The sequence below is a fragment of the Narcine bancroftii genome, chromosome 9 (assembly GCF_036971445.1).
Source record: "Narcine bancroftii isolate sNarBan1 chromosome 9, sNarBan1.hap1, whole genome shotgun sequence".
In the NCBI taxonomy this organism is placed as follows: domain Eukaryota; kingdom Metazoa; phylum Chordata; class Chondrichthyes; order Torpediniformes; family Narcinidae; genus Narcine; species Narcine bancroftii.
This window is the reverse complement of record NC_091477.1, coordinates 89,987,212-90,001,539: the sequence shown is the minus strand read 5'-3', so window position 1 is coordinate 90,001,539 and position 14,328 is coordinate 89,987,212. Positions and strand designations below refer to the sequence as shown.

Genomic DNA, 14,328 nt, shown 5'->3' with positions numbered 1-14,328 from the left:
CCCTTTAATAGCCCTGTTTGGCCGATCCAGAAGCCGGACGGCTCCTGGAGAATGACAGTTGATTATTGTTTTTTGAACAAACATGCCCCACCACTTGCTTCAGCAGTTCCGGACATCGTCACCCTTATTGAAAACATTGCTACTGGGAACTCAGGAACATGGTGTGCTGTCATTGATCTCGCTAACGCCTTCTTCAGTATTCTTATAGCTGAGGACTCACAGGATCAGTTCGCCTTTACCTGGAAGGGGCGCCAGTATACCTTCACCCACCTTCCAGTATTGCCTTCCCTCTCAATTCACCATTATATTGATGATGTGGCCTCCTGGAGCCTCTGGCAGAAACAAGAGGGTCGCCGAGTCCCACTGGGATTCTGGTCACGTACCATGCCTGAGGCTGCCACTCGTTATTCTGCTTTTGAAGAACAGTTACTAGCCTGTTACTGGGCCCTGCTAGAGACTGAAAGAATGACAGGTGATGCAGATGTTCAGTTGCGACCTGCACTTCCAATAATGAACTGTGTCCTGGCTAATGATGCTAGTCTAAAGATCGGGCGGGCTCAGCAGTCTTCTATTGTTAAATGGAAATGGTATATTCAGAGTCGTGCGACCAGAGGGCCTGAAGGGGTGGGCCGCGTACACGAACAGGTGGCTTACCATCCCAGGTCAGGAACTCACTTATCGGAGGAGGGGGATGGTGGCTCCAGTCAGTATGCTGAGTTGAAGGTATTCACTTTACCACTAGATCCCCATGATCACCCTCTTCGCCTGTTTACTGATTCCTGGGCTGTGGCTAATGGACTTGTGGTATGGATGCCTGATTTGCAAAAGAACAACTGGATGATACATGACCGCCCAGTATGGGGCAAAGAGTTGTGGCAGCTGTTGTGGGATGCTTCCCACCATCGTGAGATAACCGTTTATCACGTTGATGCCCATACCAATATGGCGACTAACATGGCTCAACATAATGCAGTAGCAGATCAGCTTGCCACTATCAGCTGTGCTGATACCGTCCCCCTGGCTCGATGGGCACATGAACAGAGTGGTCATTTGGGGGAGAAGGGATCAGCTATGTGGTCCCGTACACATGCTTTATCCGTCCATCAGGATGATGTCCGCATGGTCGTACGTACATGCCCAGAATGTCAGCTTGTGAAGTTCCATACCGTTCCACCTGGTCCACATGACCGAATAAAAAGGGGTGCTCACTCAGCTGCGGTCTGGCAAATTGATTACATAGGCCCCATGCTAGACTGTATGGGTAAACATTACATCCTAGTAATGGTTGACACCTTTTCAGGCCTGGTTTTTACTTTTCCCACCAAGATGGCTGACCAAGCTAGCACTATCCAAGGACTAAACCATTTGATTTATCGTTATGATGTTCCAGAGGAGATTCACTCTGATAATGGCTCGCACTTCTCCGGGAAAGCAATCTGTGATTGGGCAAATTACAACGGTATTTTATGGGTTCACCATATTCCTTATTACCCGCAGGCTGCCGGGTTAGTTGAACAAATGAACGGCTTACTGAAGGAACAAATTCGTTTGTTAACATCACTGGGGACCCAGAAGGGATGGTGCCATGTGCTGCAGCAGGCAGTCGACAATTTGAATCATCGCCCTTTAAAAGGAGGTACACCTTTCCACCGACTTCTTCATGCTCCTGAATTACAGCCTATTCCAGAGGAAAAACAGTCATTGCCCCCCATTCCCGAACTAGAGAATGTTGGACAAAAGGTATGGGTGGCACCACCAGGTAGTGGCCCTCCTGTAAAAGGAGAAATAGTGACACCTGCCCAGGTTAACACTCGGTGGGTAGCTATTGAAGGACAGGATGATTTAGTCTGTTTAAACACTGAACGCTTATGGTATCGTGAGTGACATGTGTCAGGCTTCTTTGTTCCAGGTTCTCCATTTTACACTCCTGGTGATCTGGCTTAACAGCTGCTTTGATGCCAGCAATTGGATTTGTAATGTCGAGGACGTTCCAAGGGAGTTCCCCGTGGGAAACACGGTCGGATGCATTACACCAAGGAAGTCCTCGGTCACCAGCCTCAAGTGCAGCTTATATAAATATGTTATTGTTCAGCATGTTTCAAAATCTGTTCGTGAGCTCCAGTATCTGGGTATTGTGGCCAACAAGGATAATTTGAGCCTTGGTTGGAATCCTTTCTCATGGCTAACTGCTACATTTGGGGGAGTGGGCTACACTATCCTCCGTTGGTTGCTCGCGTCATTGCTTATCTTTGTAATTGTTGTTTTGATTTCTCTTTTTTCGCTCCCTCTGTACTCAAATACTGGTTAGGCCTCGCAAATGACAGATTGTGACCAAGGGGTGGAATGTAATGGAGGATTAAAACCATGTACCCAGATGCTTTTTTGCTTATGTGGAACTGACGACACTGGGTCCACACGCAGGTCACCTTACTTTCAGAACTAGCAGATGTAATTAAACTCAGCCATGGGGACTTATCTGAAGATACACTTTGAAATGGAATTCCACTGTGAGGCCCAGGGAAAGCAGTTGTCAAATGCAACACTCTGAAATTGACGAATTGGTCACAACCTGTCTTGCTCGAGAAGTTTTAATAAGTCTTTGTATCTACGAGATAAACCAGGAAATCATAACATCCTGGTTCCATAATAATTAATCTTCTAAATTGTAGAATGTAATGTTCAGTTTTGATTTTGACTGACAAATATTAGAAGGAGTAGGCGCATGATTAATTGTTTTTGGGGTATATAAGCCTGTGGTCCTGCTGCTGAAGTTTAGACTCTCCGAGGGGTGGGAACACCCCTTGTCAAGAAGGAAGAACAGCCAGAGTCCGAGCAACGTCCCGGTCGGGGGAGGTGGAGAAGCTGCTACCAGCGCCCTGACAACCTACTACAAGTGTGCAGTCGTTGCCTCGCTTCGGCAGTTGGGACCAGTCCAAGCGTTGATAAGTATAGTTGGGAAGGGCTTGCATATTGTAGTGTGAAATCAGCTTTTGAATTAGTAATAAACATTTGTATAAACTGAACTGCTCTCAGTGTGTGTGTCTATTTTCTTTCGGTAGCTCAAACACTGTGACCAATCTAAAATGAACAAAATGAGAGGTATAAGTTTACCCAAGACAGCCATGCACCAGAGTGGATAGGGATAGTAGGTTGAGGCAGATGAATAAATGGCTGAAAATTTAGTGCAGTGGGCAGAGTTCCAATTTGTGGAACATTGGAATCTCTTCTGGGGAGGGTCTGACCTGTACAAAAAGGACAGGCTGCACCTGAACTGGAAAGGGACCAATATCTTGGCAGGCAGGTTTGCTGGAGTTGTTGGGGAGGGTTTAAATTAGTTTGCCCAGGGGTTGGAAAAGTAGTCTACTGAAGGATAATCGGCATAGCTTTATGAAAGTTGTGCCTCCATGAGCCTCATTAAGTTTTCTGTGCAGGAAACAAAAGAGATTGATGAGGATAGGTTAGTAGGTGTGGTCCATATGAATTTTCGTAAGGAATTTGACGAGGTCCCCCATGAGAGCCTTGTTCCGAAAATCATGAGGTGCTCATACTATTATTTCAGACATTTTTTATTTCAAGAGTTAAATAAATGCCAGAAAATTTCTTTGGAAAGGTAAGATGGCAAGGGTCTCCATTGAAAAATTAACCTGGAACCATGAGCTGGGAGGTTTATTAGTCCCCAATTTAAAAAATTATTATCGAGTGGCTCAGATGAGATATCTTACCTTCCTTTTTGAGGAAGGAGATAAACTTACATGGGTGAAAATAGAATTGGATCAAATGGGAGAGAGAATAGCAGAGGATTTTATATAATGGAATGCAAAATTAATAACTGGTGAAATAAACTTCTTTGTTAAAACACTGAATTAATATCTGGTATAAAATAGTGATACTGGAACAGGGGAGGCTTATTTCCCAAAATTTGTCTCAACAGACTTGTACCTTGTACAATAGGTAAAAAAAAATTTTGAAATCTGGTCTCGTAAAGGAGTCAGATATGTTGAAGATTGCTATGAGTGGGGACAACAGATGTCATTTGAACAATTAATAAACAAGTACCGAATTCCTAACAACCCTAACCCAACCCTTCTGGTATTTTCAAATAAGAGAGTATTTAAGGGATAAATTAGGACTAACAATGTTTTAACCAAATTGTAGTGATGTGGAGACTGAATTGAAAGGGAAGTACAAAAAAATTTACTTCAGCAACGCATCTCTTATTTCAAATGGGAAAACCCAAATCCAGGCAGAGATGGGAATCAGACTTGAATGTAAGAATCGATGAGAAAATCTGGTCTGAATTAGGCCAGGATAGTATGACTAACACGATAAATGTTAGAGATTAGTACAATAAATTTTTTTGCATAAATTATATCTCACACCACAAACAATTAAAAAATTAAATTCAGACCTATCAGATTGCTGTTTTAGATGTGGTGAGGAGGTAGGAACTTTTAAAAAAAAAATTACACTCTCAACTTAGTTATATTCTAAAGGCCTTTTTGGGTTGATCTAGGAAATTTCCTGGAGATCGCAGGAATCAAATTTCCACAAAACCCAGAATGATTTTTACTTGGAAATATTACAGGGATAAGACCCAAACTAAAACATCAAACAGAATTTGTTAAAAGTGTGTTAGCAGTACTAGAAAACGTATACCAGTTGCATGGTATAAGTATGGCATGTTAAAATGCAGAAATATATTTCCCTTGAGAAAATTACCTATAACTTAAAAAATAAGTATGACATTTTTACAAGTTTGGTATTCATATTCACAAATCTTTGGTGCAAATCTTTGTTCATACTGATCCTTGAAACCTGCATTGATCTTCTCCAAAGAAAACAATTTGAATATGAAATTATAATCCGTGGAGTATACAGCTCTCTTTAGTCCATCTTGCTTTTCTTTCTAAATCTATCTTTTTATTTTCTTTGGGGTCTTTCTTGGGTGGATTGGGGAATTGGGGTATAATAACCATCATGGAGCAGATACTGGATTTACTTTTGTACTTGTATTTTTAATGTAATTGACTGTATGGTAAAAAAAATTTTAAAAATTAAAAAGAAAGTAAGTCATGAGGCTTGGGAGCCACAGAATCTGGATGGATTTAAAAAAAATAGATTTGTATGTAGAAAAAGTAATAGTGGAAGGATAATATTCTGATTGGAGGTCAGTGACTAATGGAGTTCTGCAGGGATGTAGCAAATTAGGTACTTTAGGAATACAAAAAAAGCAAGAAAAAAAAAACCGGGATGGCTTAAAGACACAAGGTTGTTTTAGCAGACAATGTGAAAGAAAATCTACGGGTATATTAAGAGCAAAAGGGATAACAAAAGCTGGACAGGAAAAGCCAGAGTAGTGGTGGATGATTGTTCAGACTGGAAGCTTCTGACTAGTGATGTGCCTCAGGGATTGGTGCTGGGATCATTGTCGTTTGTCATCTATATCAGTGACCTGGATGCAGATGTGGTAAAATTGGATCAGTAAGTTAGCAGGCAACACCAAGATTGGATGCATTGTGGACATCAAAGGTTTTCAAAACTTGCAGAGGGATCTGGACCAGTTTGAAAAATGGCAGATGGAATTTAATGCAGATGTGTTGGATTTTTGAAAGGACAAACCAACCCCATATATAGTAAATAGTAGGGCACTAACGAATGTGGTAGAACAGTGGAATCTGAAAATACAGATACATAATTCCCTAAAGTGGCATCATAGATAGGATTGTAAAGAGAGCTTTTGGCCTTCATAATATATTGAGTATAGGAGTTGGGATGTTATGGTAAAGTTGTGCAAGACAACTTGAGGCCAAATTTGAAGTATTGTGTGCAGTTTTGGTCACATAACTACAGGAAAGATGCAGGATAGAGAGAATGCAGAAATTTACTGGAATTTTGCCCAGACTTCGGGAACTGAATTACAAGGAAAGGTTTAAGACTTCATTCCCTGGAGTGTAAAATGAGGGGAGATTTGATAGAGGTATTGAAAATTATGAAGGGGATGGACACAATGAATATATATTTTTCCATTGAGGCAAGATAGAGGACATGGGAAAAGGGTGAAATTCTTTAGAGAATGGTGAGAGTGTGGAACAAGCTGCCATCTGAAGTGGTGAATGCAGTCTCAATTTTAACATTTAAGAATTGACCTAAACATGGATAAAGGTATGGAGGGCTATTATCTGGGTGCAGGTCAATGTGATTAGGCAGAAAAATGGTTCAACAAAGTACAGAGGCTGAAGGGAGCAGTTTCTGTACTGTAATGTTCTATGGATCTGTTCTTGGACCCCCTGCTCTGGGATTTTTAGAAGAAGAATGGGTCAACAAGTTTGCGAATTATATGAAAGTTGCGGAGTTGTGCATGGTGCTGAAGCTTGTAGGTTACAAAAAGATATAGATGGGATGCAGAGTTGGGCAGAAAAGTGGCAGATGGAGTTCAATCTGGATAAATGGGAGGTGATGTACTTTGGATGGACAAACCAGAAGGCTTAGTACTGGCTGGTTACAGCACGGTGTGGATGAACAAAGGGACCTTGGAGTCCAAATCCATACATGCCTCAAGTCTCTGCCCAGGTTGATAGACTAGTTAAGAAGGCCTATCGGGTGTTGGGCTTCATTAATAGGGGGATTGATTTCAAGAGTCATATGGTCATGTTGCAACTCCACAAATCTCATATCTTCAGTTCTGGTCTCCTCATTAATAGGAAGGATGTGGAAGCTATGGAGAGGGTTGCAGAGATTTACCAAGATGTTGCCTCGATTGGAAAAAAGTCACAAGATTTGCAGAGCTAGGACTTTCATCTTTGGAGTAAAGAAGGATGAGAGGAGACTTAATAGAGGTCAACTTGATTACCAAAGGCATGGATAGGGTGGAAGCCAACACCTTTTCTTCCTAGGGAAGGAATAGCAAACACCAGAGGATGTGGACAAAGTGAAGGAAGTTTTGGGGAGACATCAAGGGTGTTACTTTAAAAAAAAGTTGTGGGTGCCTGGAATGTTTTGCCAGGGAAGGGGGTGGAGGCTGAAACATTAGGGACATTTTAGACACTCTTGAACAGGCACATGATGGAAGAAAAATAGAGGCTTACAAAGTAGGTAGGGTTTAGTACTTTTTAAAAAAAAAAGGAATTTATGGTTCGGCACATTGAAGGCCATAATAGATCACAAGTCAACTTTGTGAATTAAAGACAACAGTGCCTCCCTTCAGGCCAGATTGAACATCTATAGATTGAGGAGGCTGAAGCCAAAGAAAGCTCCTTGCCCCCCTGATGAACAACCCCTTTGCATAGCAGTGGCCAAAGTGAGGAGAAGGTGAACCCACACAAAGCAGCAGGACCAGACAATGCACCTGGTTGGGTAATGAAGACTGCACAGACCAACTGACGGCAGTCCTGAGGCACATCTTCAACACGTCCCTGCAGCAGTCTATTGATACTGGACCTATTTCAATTCACCTAGAGAAGAAACTGTTCCAGTGATGATGATATATTCTTGTCCCTCCATTCTATCCTGACCCATCTGGACAACAATGCCTCATATGCCAGGCTTCAGCTTGGCAGTTAATAGGATAATTCCCCAGAGGCTGGTGGAGAAGCTGTCCTTGCTGGGATTCAACACCCATCTCTGTATCTGGATTCTAGACTTCTCACAATCTGTGTCGGTAGCAGAATACCAAGTTTCAGTGTTCAGCGAGACAGTGTATCTCAGGGCTGTGTGCTCTGCCCTCTGCCCATTCCTGTTCTCACTACTGACCCATGACTGCAATGCCAGATCCAGCACCAACCAGACAACACCACAATAGATGGCCTCGTTAGCAATGAGTAGCAAAACCAAGAAGAGGTGGAAAATCTCCTGATAAGGTGCAAAATAACAACCTAAGTCTCAACGTGCACAAGACAAAGGAGATGACTGTGAACTTTAGGACCAGGAACGATCACCCTGCACTACATGTTAATAACCCGCTAATGGAGAGAGTAAACACCAAATTCCTCAGTCCACTTTACAAATAACCTATCCAGGACAAACATCTCACTTGTCAGGAAGACATAACAGTGGCTGCACTTCCTGAAAACACTAAAGTGGGTAAGGCTACTGGCCACCATTATGTCAACCTTCTACTTTTGAGTGGTAGAGAATCACTGGGGTCTCCCTCCTTCCCAACGACATGATCCACCAGGTTCATTGTCTGAAGTGGGCTCGCAAAATCATTGAGGACCCCTACCACCCACTCCCATCAGGAAGGAGATACAGGAGTAGCAGTCCAGCATCACCAGGCTGAGAAATGATATCTTCCGAGCAGCATTGAGAATGCTGAATGATTAAATGAACTGCACACATGAACTACACCAGACTACTATTTATTAAACAATATTTATTTTTATATTTATCCTGCATGTATATTGCTTGCTTATGTGTGTAACATCTGATGGTGTTTGCAAGTTTTACACTGAGGATTGGAGAATAGTCTCATTGGGTTGTACTTCTGCCATCAGATGATAAATAAACTTAAAACATTTAAAAAGGATTTGGATCTGGCCTGTATTGCTAAAGGGATCAAGGCGTGTGGAGAGAAAACCGGACTAGGTACTGAGGTCACATTATGAACCATGATCCTCTTGAATGACAGGGGAACTGAAAGGGCCTATTCCTACACTATTATGACTGGAGTCAGAAAGGCTGCAAGTTTCAAGTCTTTTATAAGTTTTTCCATTCTTTATAGTGAGAGCTTTAGGAGATGCATCAAATTTACAATTTATTTCTTCACATTAATGCATAAAATTTTGTGGGGAAAAATAGGAACAGGAGTTCTATTTAAAATGCTCATCACCACCTAAATTAAGTCTTCCAGAGAAAATGGATGTGTAATTAGTTTTGGGCACAAATTTTCCAAATTAAGTGTCCTCAGCCAGGCTACTAAGTAAGGACTTTTCTTTAAACTTAACTGTTTTGTTAACACTGGAATTTTAGATACTACAGCTGCATTCAACATCAATTTGTTGTCAAACATCCACGTTTTTCCCATTTGTTTTGCAAGGGAAGCTTAAGATTTTAATTACACAAACAGCTGATGAATTTTCATTTTTTTTTTTAAATTGCAGGTTATCATGGATCATTTTGAGGAGGACTTAACTTGTTCCATATGTCTCTCCATCTTTGAAGACCCTCGTGTGTTGCCATGTTCTCACACTTTTTGCAGATCTTGCTTGGAGAATATCATCTATGAATTAGGAAATTTCTCCATTTTGCGAACTCCACAATTCTCACTGAAATGTCCAACTTGTAGAAGTATTGTGGATCTTCCTCCAATTGGCACTGGCTCTTTACCCACAAACTTTTCACTGATGGGAATTATTGAAAAATATCAGAAAGAAAAACAGCTAAAGAATTCTAACTGTTTGGAGCACAAGCAGCCTTTAAACATGTTCTGCCTGTTAGACCGGACGTTGGTGTGTGGTTACTGCTTAACGGTGGGTCAGCATCAAAGGCATTCTGTTGTTGATCTCCAGAATGCTTATGTCAAAGAAAAGGAGAAAGCTAGCAAACTTGTTGACCACTTAACTGATAAAGGCTGGGAAGAGTTGTCCAATTTCATTGAAAAATTGGAGCAGCAGAAATTGCAAGCTGATCAGATCCTTCAAGATGATAAACAAAGAGTCATCCAATATTTTGAGGAGCTTCAAAAAACTGTAGAAATGAAAAAACGTGCTCTTTTGGCAACTTTTGGCGATGTCAAATTAAAACTCGCAAATGAATATGATCCATTAATTCAGAAAATGAGGGAATTAAAGGAAGAACACCACAACCTTTTAACATTAAGCACATGTATAAAAGAGGAAGAGGAACCCTTGATTTTCCTTGAGAAATTTCACACATTCCGTCAGAGGATGAGTGTCTTGATGAAAACTCAGCTTCCAGTCATTCACCCACTGGACATACATCCACAAGCAGAGCGATTTCTGACTGGGAAATGGTCAAAAGTCAGAGTTGGCCATATTAATGAAGCACCGATTTTGCAAGCAAAGCATTTTTTGGAAACTCATCGGAGTAAACATTTCACAACTTTTCTCAAGGAAGCAAAAAGATTTTCCAGAAGATTTATGATTATACTTGTATTTTTATCCCTGCTTTTCTTCCTAACCCTAATATCATTGGGCATTTTGTTCAAAGGTTACTATTTTGATAATTTAAATGCCAGATTTTTCAATTTCCCACAACTGAACATGTTGAATGATATCATCATCGAACTGGATGCCAGCATTCATTTATTAAAGAGTACAGTACAAGATTCCATAAAATTACTAGTTGATTTTTTTGCTCATCTGACAAATTTTCCTTACATGCAATGATCTTTTCAATTTACCAGAATTTTCCAATATGCCTGCACATTTTAATTAGGAAACCATTGAGCAAACAGAGCTGAATGATGAATTAGCACTCTGTTAATTTTTAATTACTCTAATTTTGTAAGGTAAAACGTGAGGAGGGTGAAGCTCTTAAAAAATAATCTATATTAAATCTTGCACTTCACTTTTTAATGTGTAGCTCAAGTTGTTGTTTAGAATAAAATTTGCTCTTTAACAACCATTTTTGCAGTTCATTGAAACAAATTAATGAAAAATGATGAAGAGCTTTGCGGATTACAGAAATACACAAAAGTGCTGGAGAAACTCAGCAGGTCCTGCAGCATCTATGAGGCAAAGATGTACAATCAACGTTTTGGGCCGAGCACTACTTCAAGGTACGTCGTACAGGCCCCACTTGACTTGCATCCATCCGCACATGACAGAATTTAAAAAAAAACAAGGAAAAGTACAAATTTATGCAGTTAATTTTGCATTTGCCTAACTGTAACAGAGATACAGGGCATGTAAGAGCCAAAATGTGCATACTTATCAGTCAGTCAGTGTTCTGGGGTCCATAGGCTGGGCGTGATAGGTTCGCGTATTGGAGTTGGCAGATGCGTGGTGGATTCACGTATTGTAGTTTGGTGGAGCATGCATGAGAGTTAAGGGCATGAATTCAGTATCATCAGAGTGCCTAACTTTTGTGTATGCCAATCACTCCAATACACGAACTGACTGTTGTGTATGGCAATCACTCCCAATACACGAACCTACTGTTGTGTATGCCAATCACTCCAATACACGAACCTACTGTTGTGTATGGCAATCACTCCAATACACGAACCTACTGTTGTGTATGGCAATCACTCCAATACACGAACCTACTGTTGTGTATGCCAATCACTCCAATACACGAACCTACTGTTGTGTATGCCAATCACTCCAATACACGAACTTACTGTTGTGTATGCCAATCACTCCCAATACACGAACCTACTGTTGTGTATGGCAATCACTCCCAATACACGAACCTACTGTTGTGTATGGCAATCACTCCAATACACTAACCGACTGTTGTGTATGGCAATCACTCCAATACACGAACCGACTGTTGTGTATGGCAATCACTCCAATACACGAACCGACTGTTGTGTATGGCAATCACTCCAATACTTGAACCTACTGTTGTGTATGGCAATCACTCCAATACATGAACCTACTGTTCTGATACAGCATGGTAACAGGCCCTTCTGGCCCACTCAATTAACCCATCAACTCTACAAGTTCTTTGGGACGCAGGAGGAAACCAGAGCACCTGGCAAAAACCCACACAAACATGGAGAATGTACAAACTCCTTACAGACAGTGCCAGATTAGAACCCAGGTCCCTTAATCGTATTGAGCTAACTGCATCACCAATTTGAATAAAGGATTCAAATAGGTGGTGATCTTAAAAAGGTGTGGTCACCAAAAAGCATTTGAAGAATAGAAAAATTGCACTTCTCAAATGCTCCAGCTGTGCAAGTGGGGAGTTTTTCCAGTACTGATGGTGTCATTTTACAATGTCTTTTCCCTTACCTTTAACACTGGTGCTGTTTATGTTCTCTCAGAATCACAGTGCGGCTTTCACGCAAACAGAGGAACTACTGACATGGTCTTTGCCCTCAGACAGCTCCAAGAAAAGTGCAGAGAACAAAACAAAGGACTCTACAATCACCTTTGTTGACCTCACCAAAGCCTTCGACACCGTGATTAGGAAAGGGCTTTGGCAAATACTAGAGCGCCTCGGATGCCCCCCAAAGTTCCTCAACATGGTTATCCAACTGCACGAAAACCAACAATGTCGGGTCAGATACAGCAATGAGCTCCCTGAACCCTTCTCCATTAACAATGGCGTGAAGCAAGGCTGCGTTCTCGCACCAACCCTCTTTTTAATCTTCTTCAGCATGATGCTGAACGAAGCCATGAAAGACCTCAACAAAGACGCTGTTTACATCCGATACCGCACGGATGGCAGTCTCTTCAATCTGAGGCGCCTGCAAGCTCACACCAAGACACAAGAGCAACTTGTCCGTGAACTACTCTTTGCAGACGATGCCGCTTTAGTTGCCCATTCAGAGCCAGCTCTTCAGTGCTTGACGTCCTGTTTTGCGGAAACTGCCAAAATGTTTGGCCTGGAAGTCAGCCTGAAGAAAACTGAGGTCCTCCATCAGCCAGCTCCCCACCATGACTACCAGCCCCCCCACATCTCTATTGGGCACACAAAACTCAAAACGGTCAACCAGTTTACCTATCTCAGCTGCACCATTTCATCTGATGCAAGGATCGACAACGAGATAGACAACAGACTCGACAAGGCAAATAGCGCCTTTGGAAGACTACACAAGAGTCTGGAAAAACAACCAACTGAAAAACCTGACAAAGATTAGCGTATACAGAGCCATTGTCATACCCACAGTCCTGTTCGGCTCTGAATCATGGGTCCTTTACCGGCATCACCTACGGCTCCTAGAACGCTTCCACCAGCGTCTCCGCTCCATCCTCAACATTCATTGGAGCGACTTCATCTCCAACATCAAAGTACTCGAGATGGCAGAGGCTGACAGCATCGAATCCACGCTGCTGAAGATCAAACTGCGCTGGGTAGGTCACGTCTCCAGAATGGAGAACCATCGCCTTCCCTAGATCGTGTTATATGGCGAGCTCGCCACTGGCCACCGAGACAGAGGTGCATCAAAGAAGAGGTAAAAGGATGTCTAAAGAAAGCTCTTGGTGCTGCCACATTGACCACCGCCAGTGGGCTGATATCGCCTCAAACCGTGCATCTTGGCGCCTCACAGTTCGGCGGGCAGCAACCTCCTTTGACGAAGACCGCAGAGCCCACCTCACTGTCAAAAGACAAAGGAGGAAAAACCCAACACCCAACCCCAACCAAACAATTTTCCCTTGCAACCGTGTTTGCCTGTCCCGCATCGGACTTGTCAGCCACAAACGAGCCTGCAGCTGACGTGGACCCCTCCATAAATCTTCGTCCGCGAAGCCAAGCCAAAGATGGTGTCATTTTACAATGTCTTTTCCCTTACCTTTAACACTGGTGCTGCTTATGTTTAAAGAGATGCTCAGATAGCTGGAGATTCAGTCAGTGATAAATAACTTTCAGTTATATTCAGTTATAAATATCTACTTTCAGGGTTCTTAACTTAAACAGTAACATAAAAAACAGCAATATGATATTTAATCCTTTCTTTGGCTTGGCTTCGCGGACGAAGATTTATGGAGGGGGTAAAAAGTCCACGTCAGCTGCAGGCTCGTTTGTGGCTGACCAGTCCGATGCGGGACAGGCAGACACGATTGCAGCGGTTGCAAGGGAAAATTGGTTGGTTGGGGTTGGGTGTTGGGTTTTTCCTCCTTTGCCTTTTGTCAGTGAGGTGGGCTCTGCGGTCTTCTTCAAAGGAGGCTGCTGCCCGCCAAACTGTGAGGCGCCAAGATGCACGGTTTGAGGCGTTATCAGCCCACTGGCGGTGGTCAATGTGGCAGGCACCAAGAGATTTCTTTAGGCAGTCCTTGTACCTTTTCTTTGGTGCACCTCTGTCACGGTGGCCAGTGGAGAGCTCGCCATATAATACGATCTTGGGAAGGCGATGGTCCTCCATTCTGGAGACGTGACCCATCCAGCGCAGCTGGATCTTCAGCAGCGTGGACTCGATGCTGTCGACCTCTGCCATCTCGAGTACCTCGACGTTAGGGGTGTGAGCGCTCCAATGGATGTTGAGGATGGAGCGGAGACAACGCTGGTGGAAGCGTTCTAGGAGCCGTAGGTGGTGCCGGTAGAGGACCCATGATTCGGAGCCGAACAGGAGTTAAAGGTATGTCATGATATTTAATACAGAAATAATATTTAACATAATCATAGATCCAGGAATAAATTCAGTGTAATAAAACCAAGATATTGAAAATCCTTACAAGGAATATTTGAAATTCAAATGCA

The 14,328-nt window shown here is 42.4% G+C and overlaps 1 protein-coding gene across 4 annotated transcripts in view; it reads left to right on the top strand.

Annotated features, from left to right (window-relative positions):
* trim59 (tripartite motif containing 59) overlaps positions 1–12,888 on the top strand; it is a 36,160-nt gene extending 23,272 nt beyond the window's left edge. For 2 of the 4 annotated variants that reach the window (XR_011344159.1, XR_011344160.1), the window contains exon 3: positions 1,910–3,039. Coding sequence is in view for 1 of the 4 variants with exons in the window: in XM_069896782.1 (XP_069752883.1) it covers positions 9,102–10,343 (1,242 nt within the window). In the remaining 3 variants the exon portion in view is untranslated. Of the gene's footprint in view, positions 1–1,909; positions 3,040–9,095; positions 10,736–11,950 lie in introns of those variants that run through there. The other 2 variants (XM_069896782.1, XR_011344158.1) reach the window with 2 other exon arrangements.
* Positions 12,889–14,328: the final 1,440 nt, after the last annotated feature.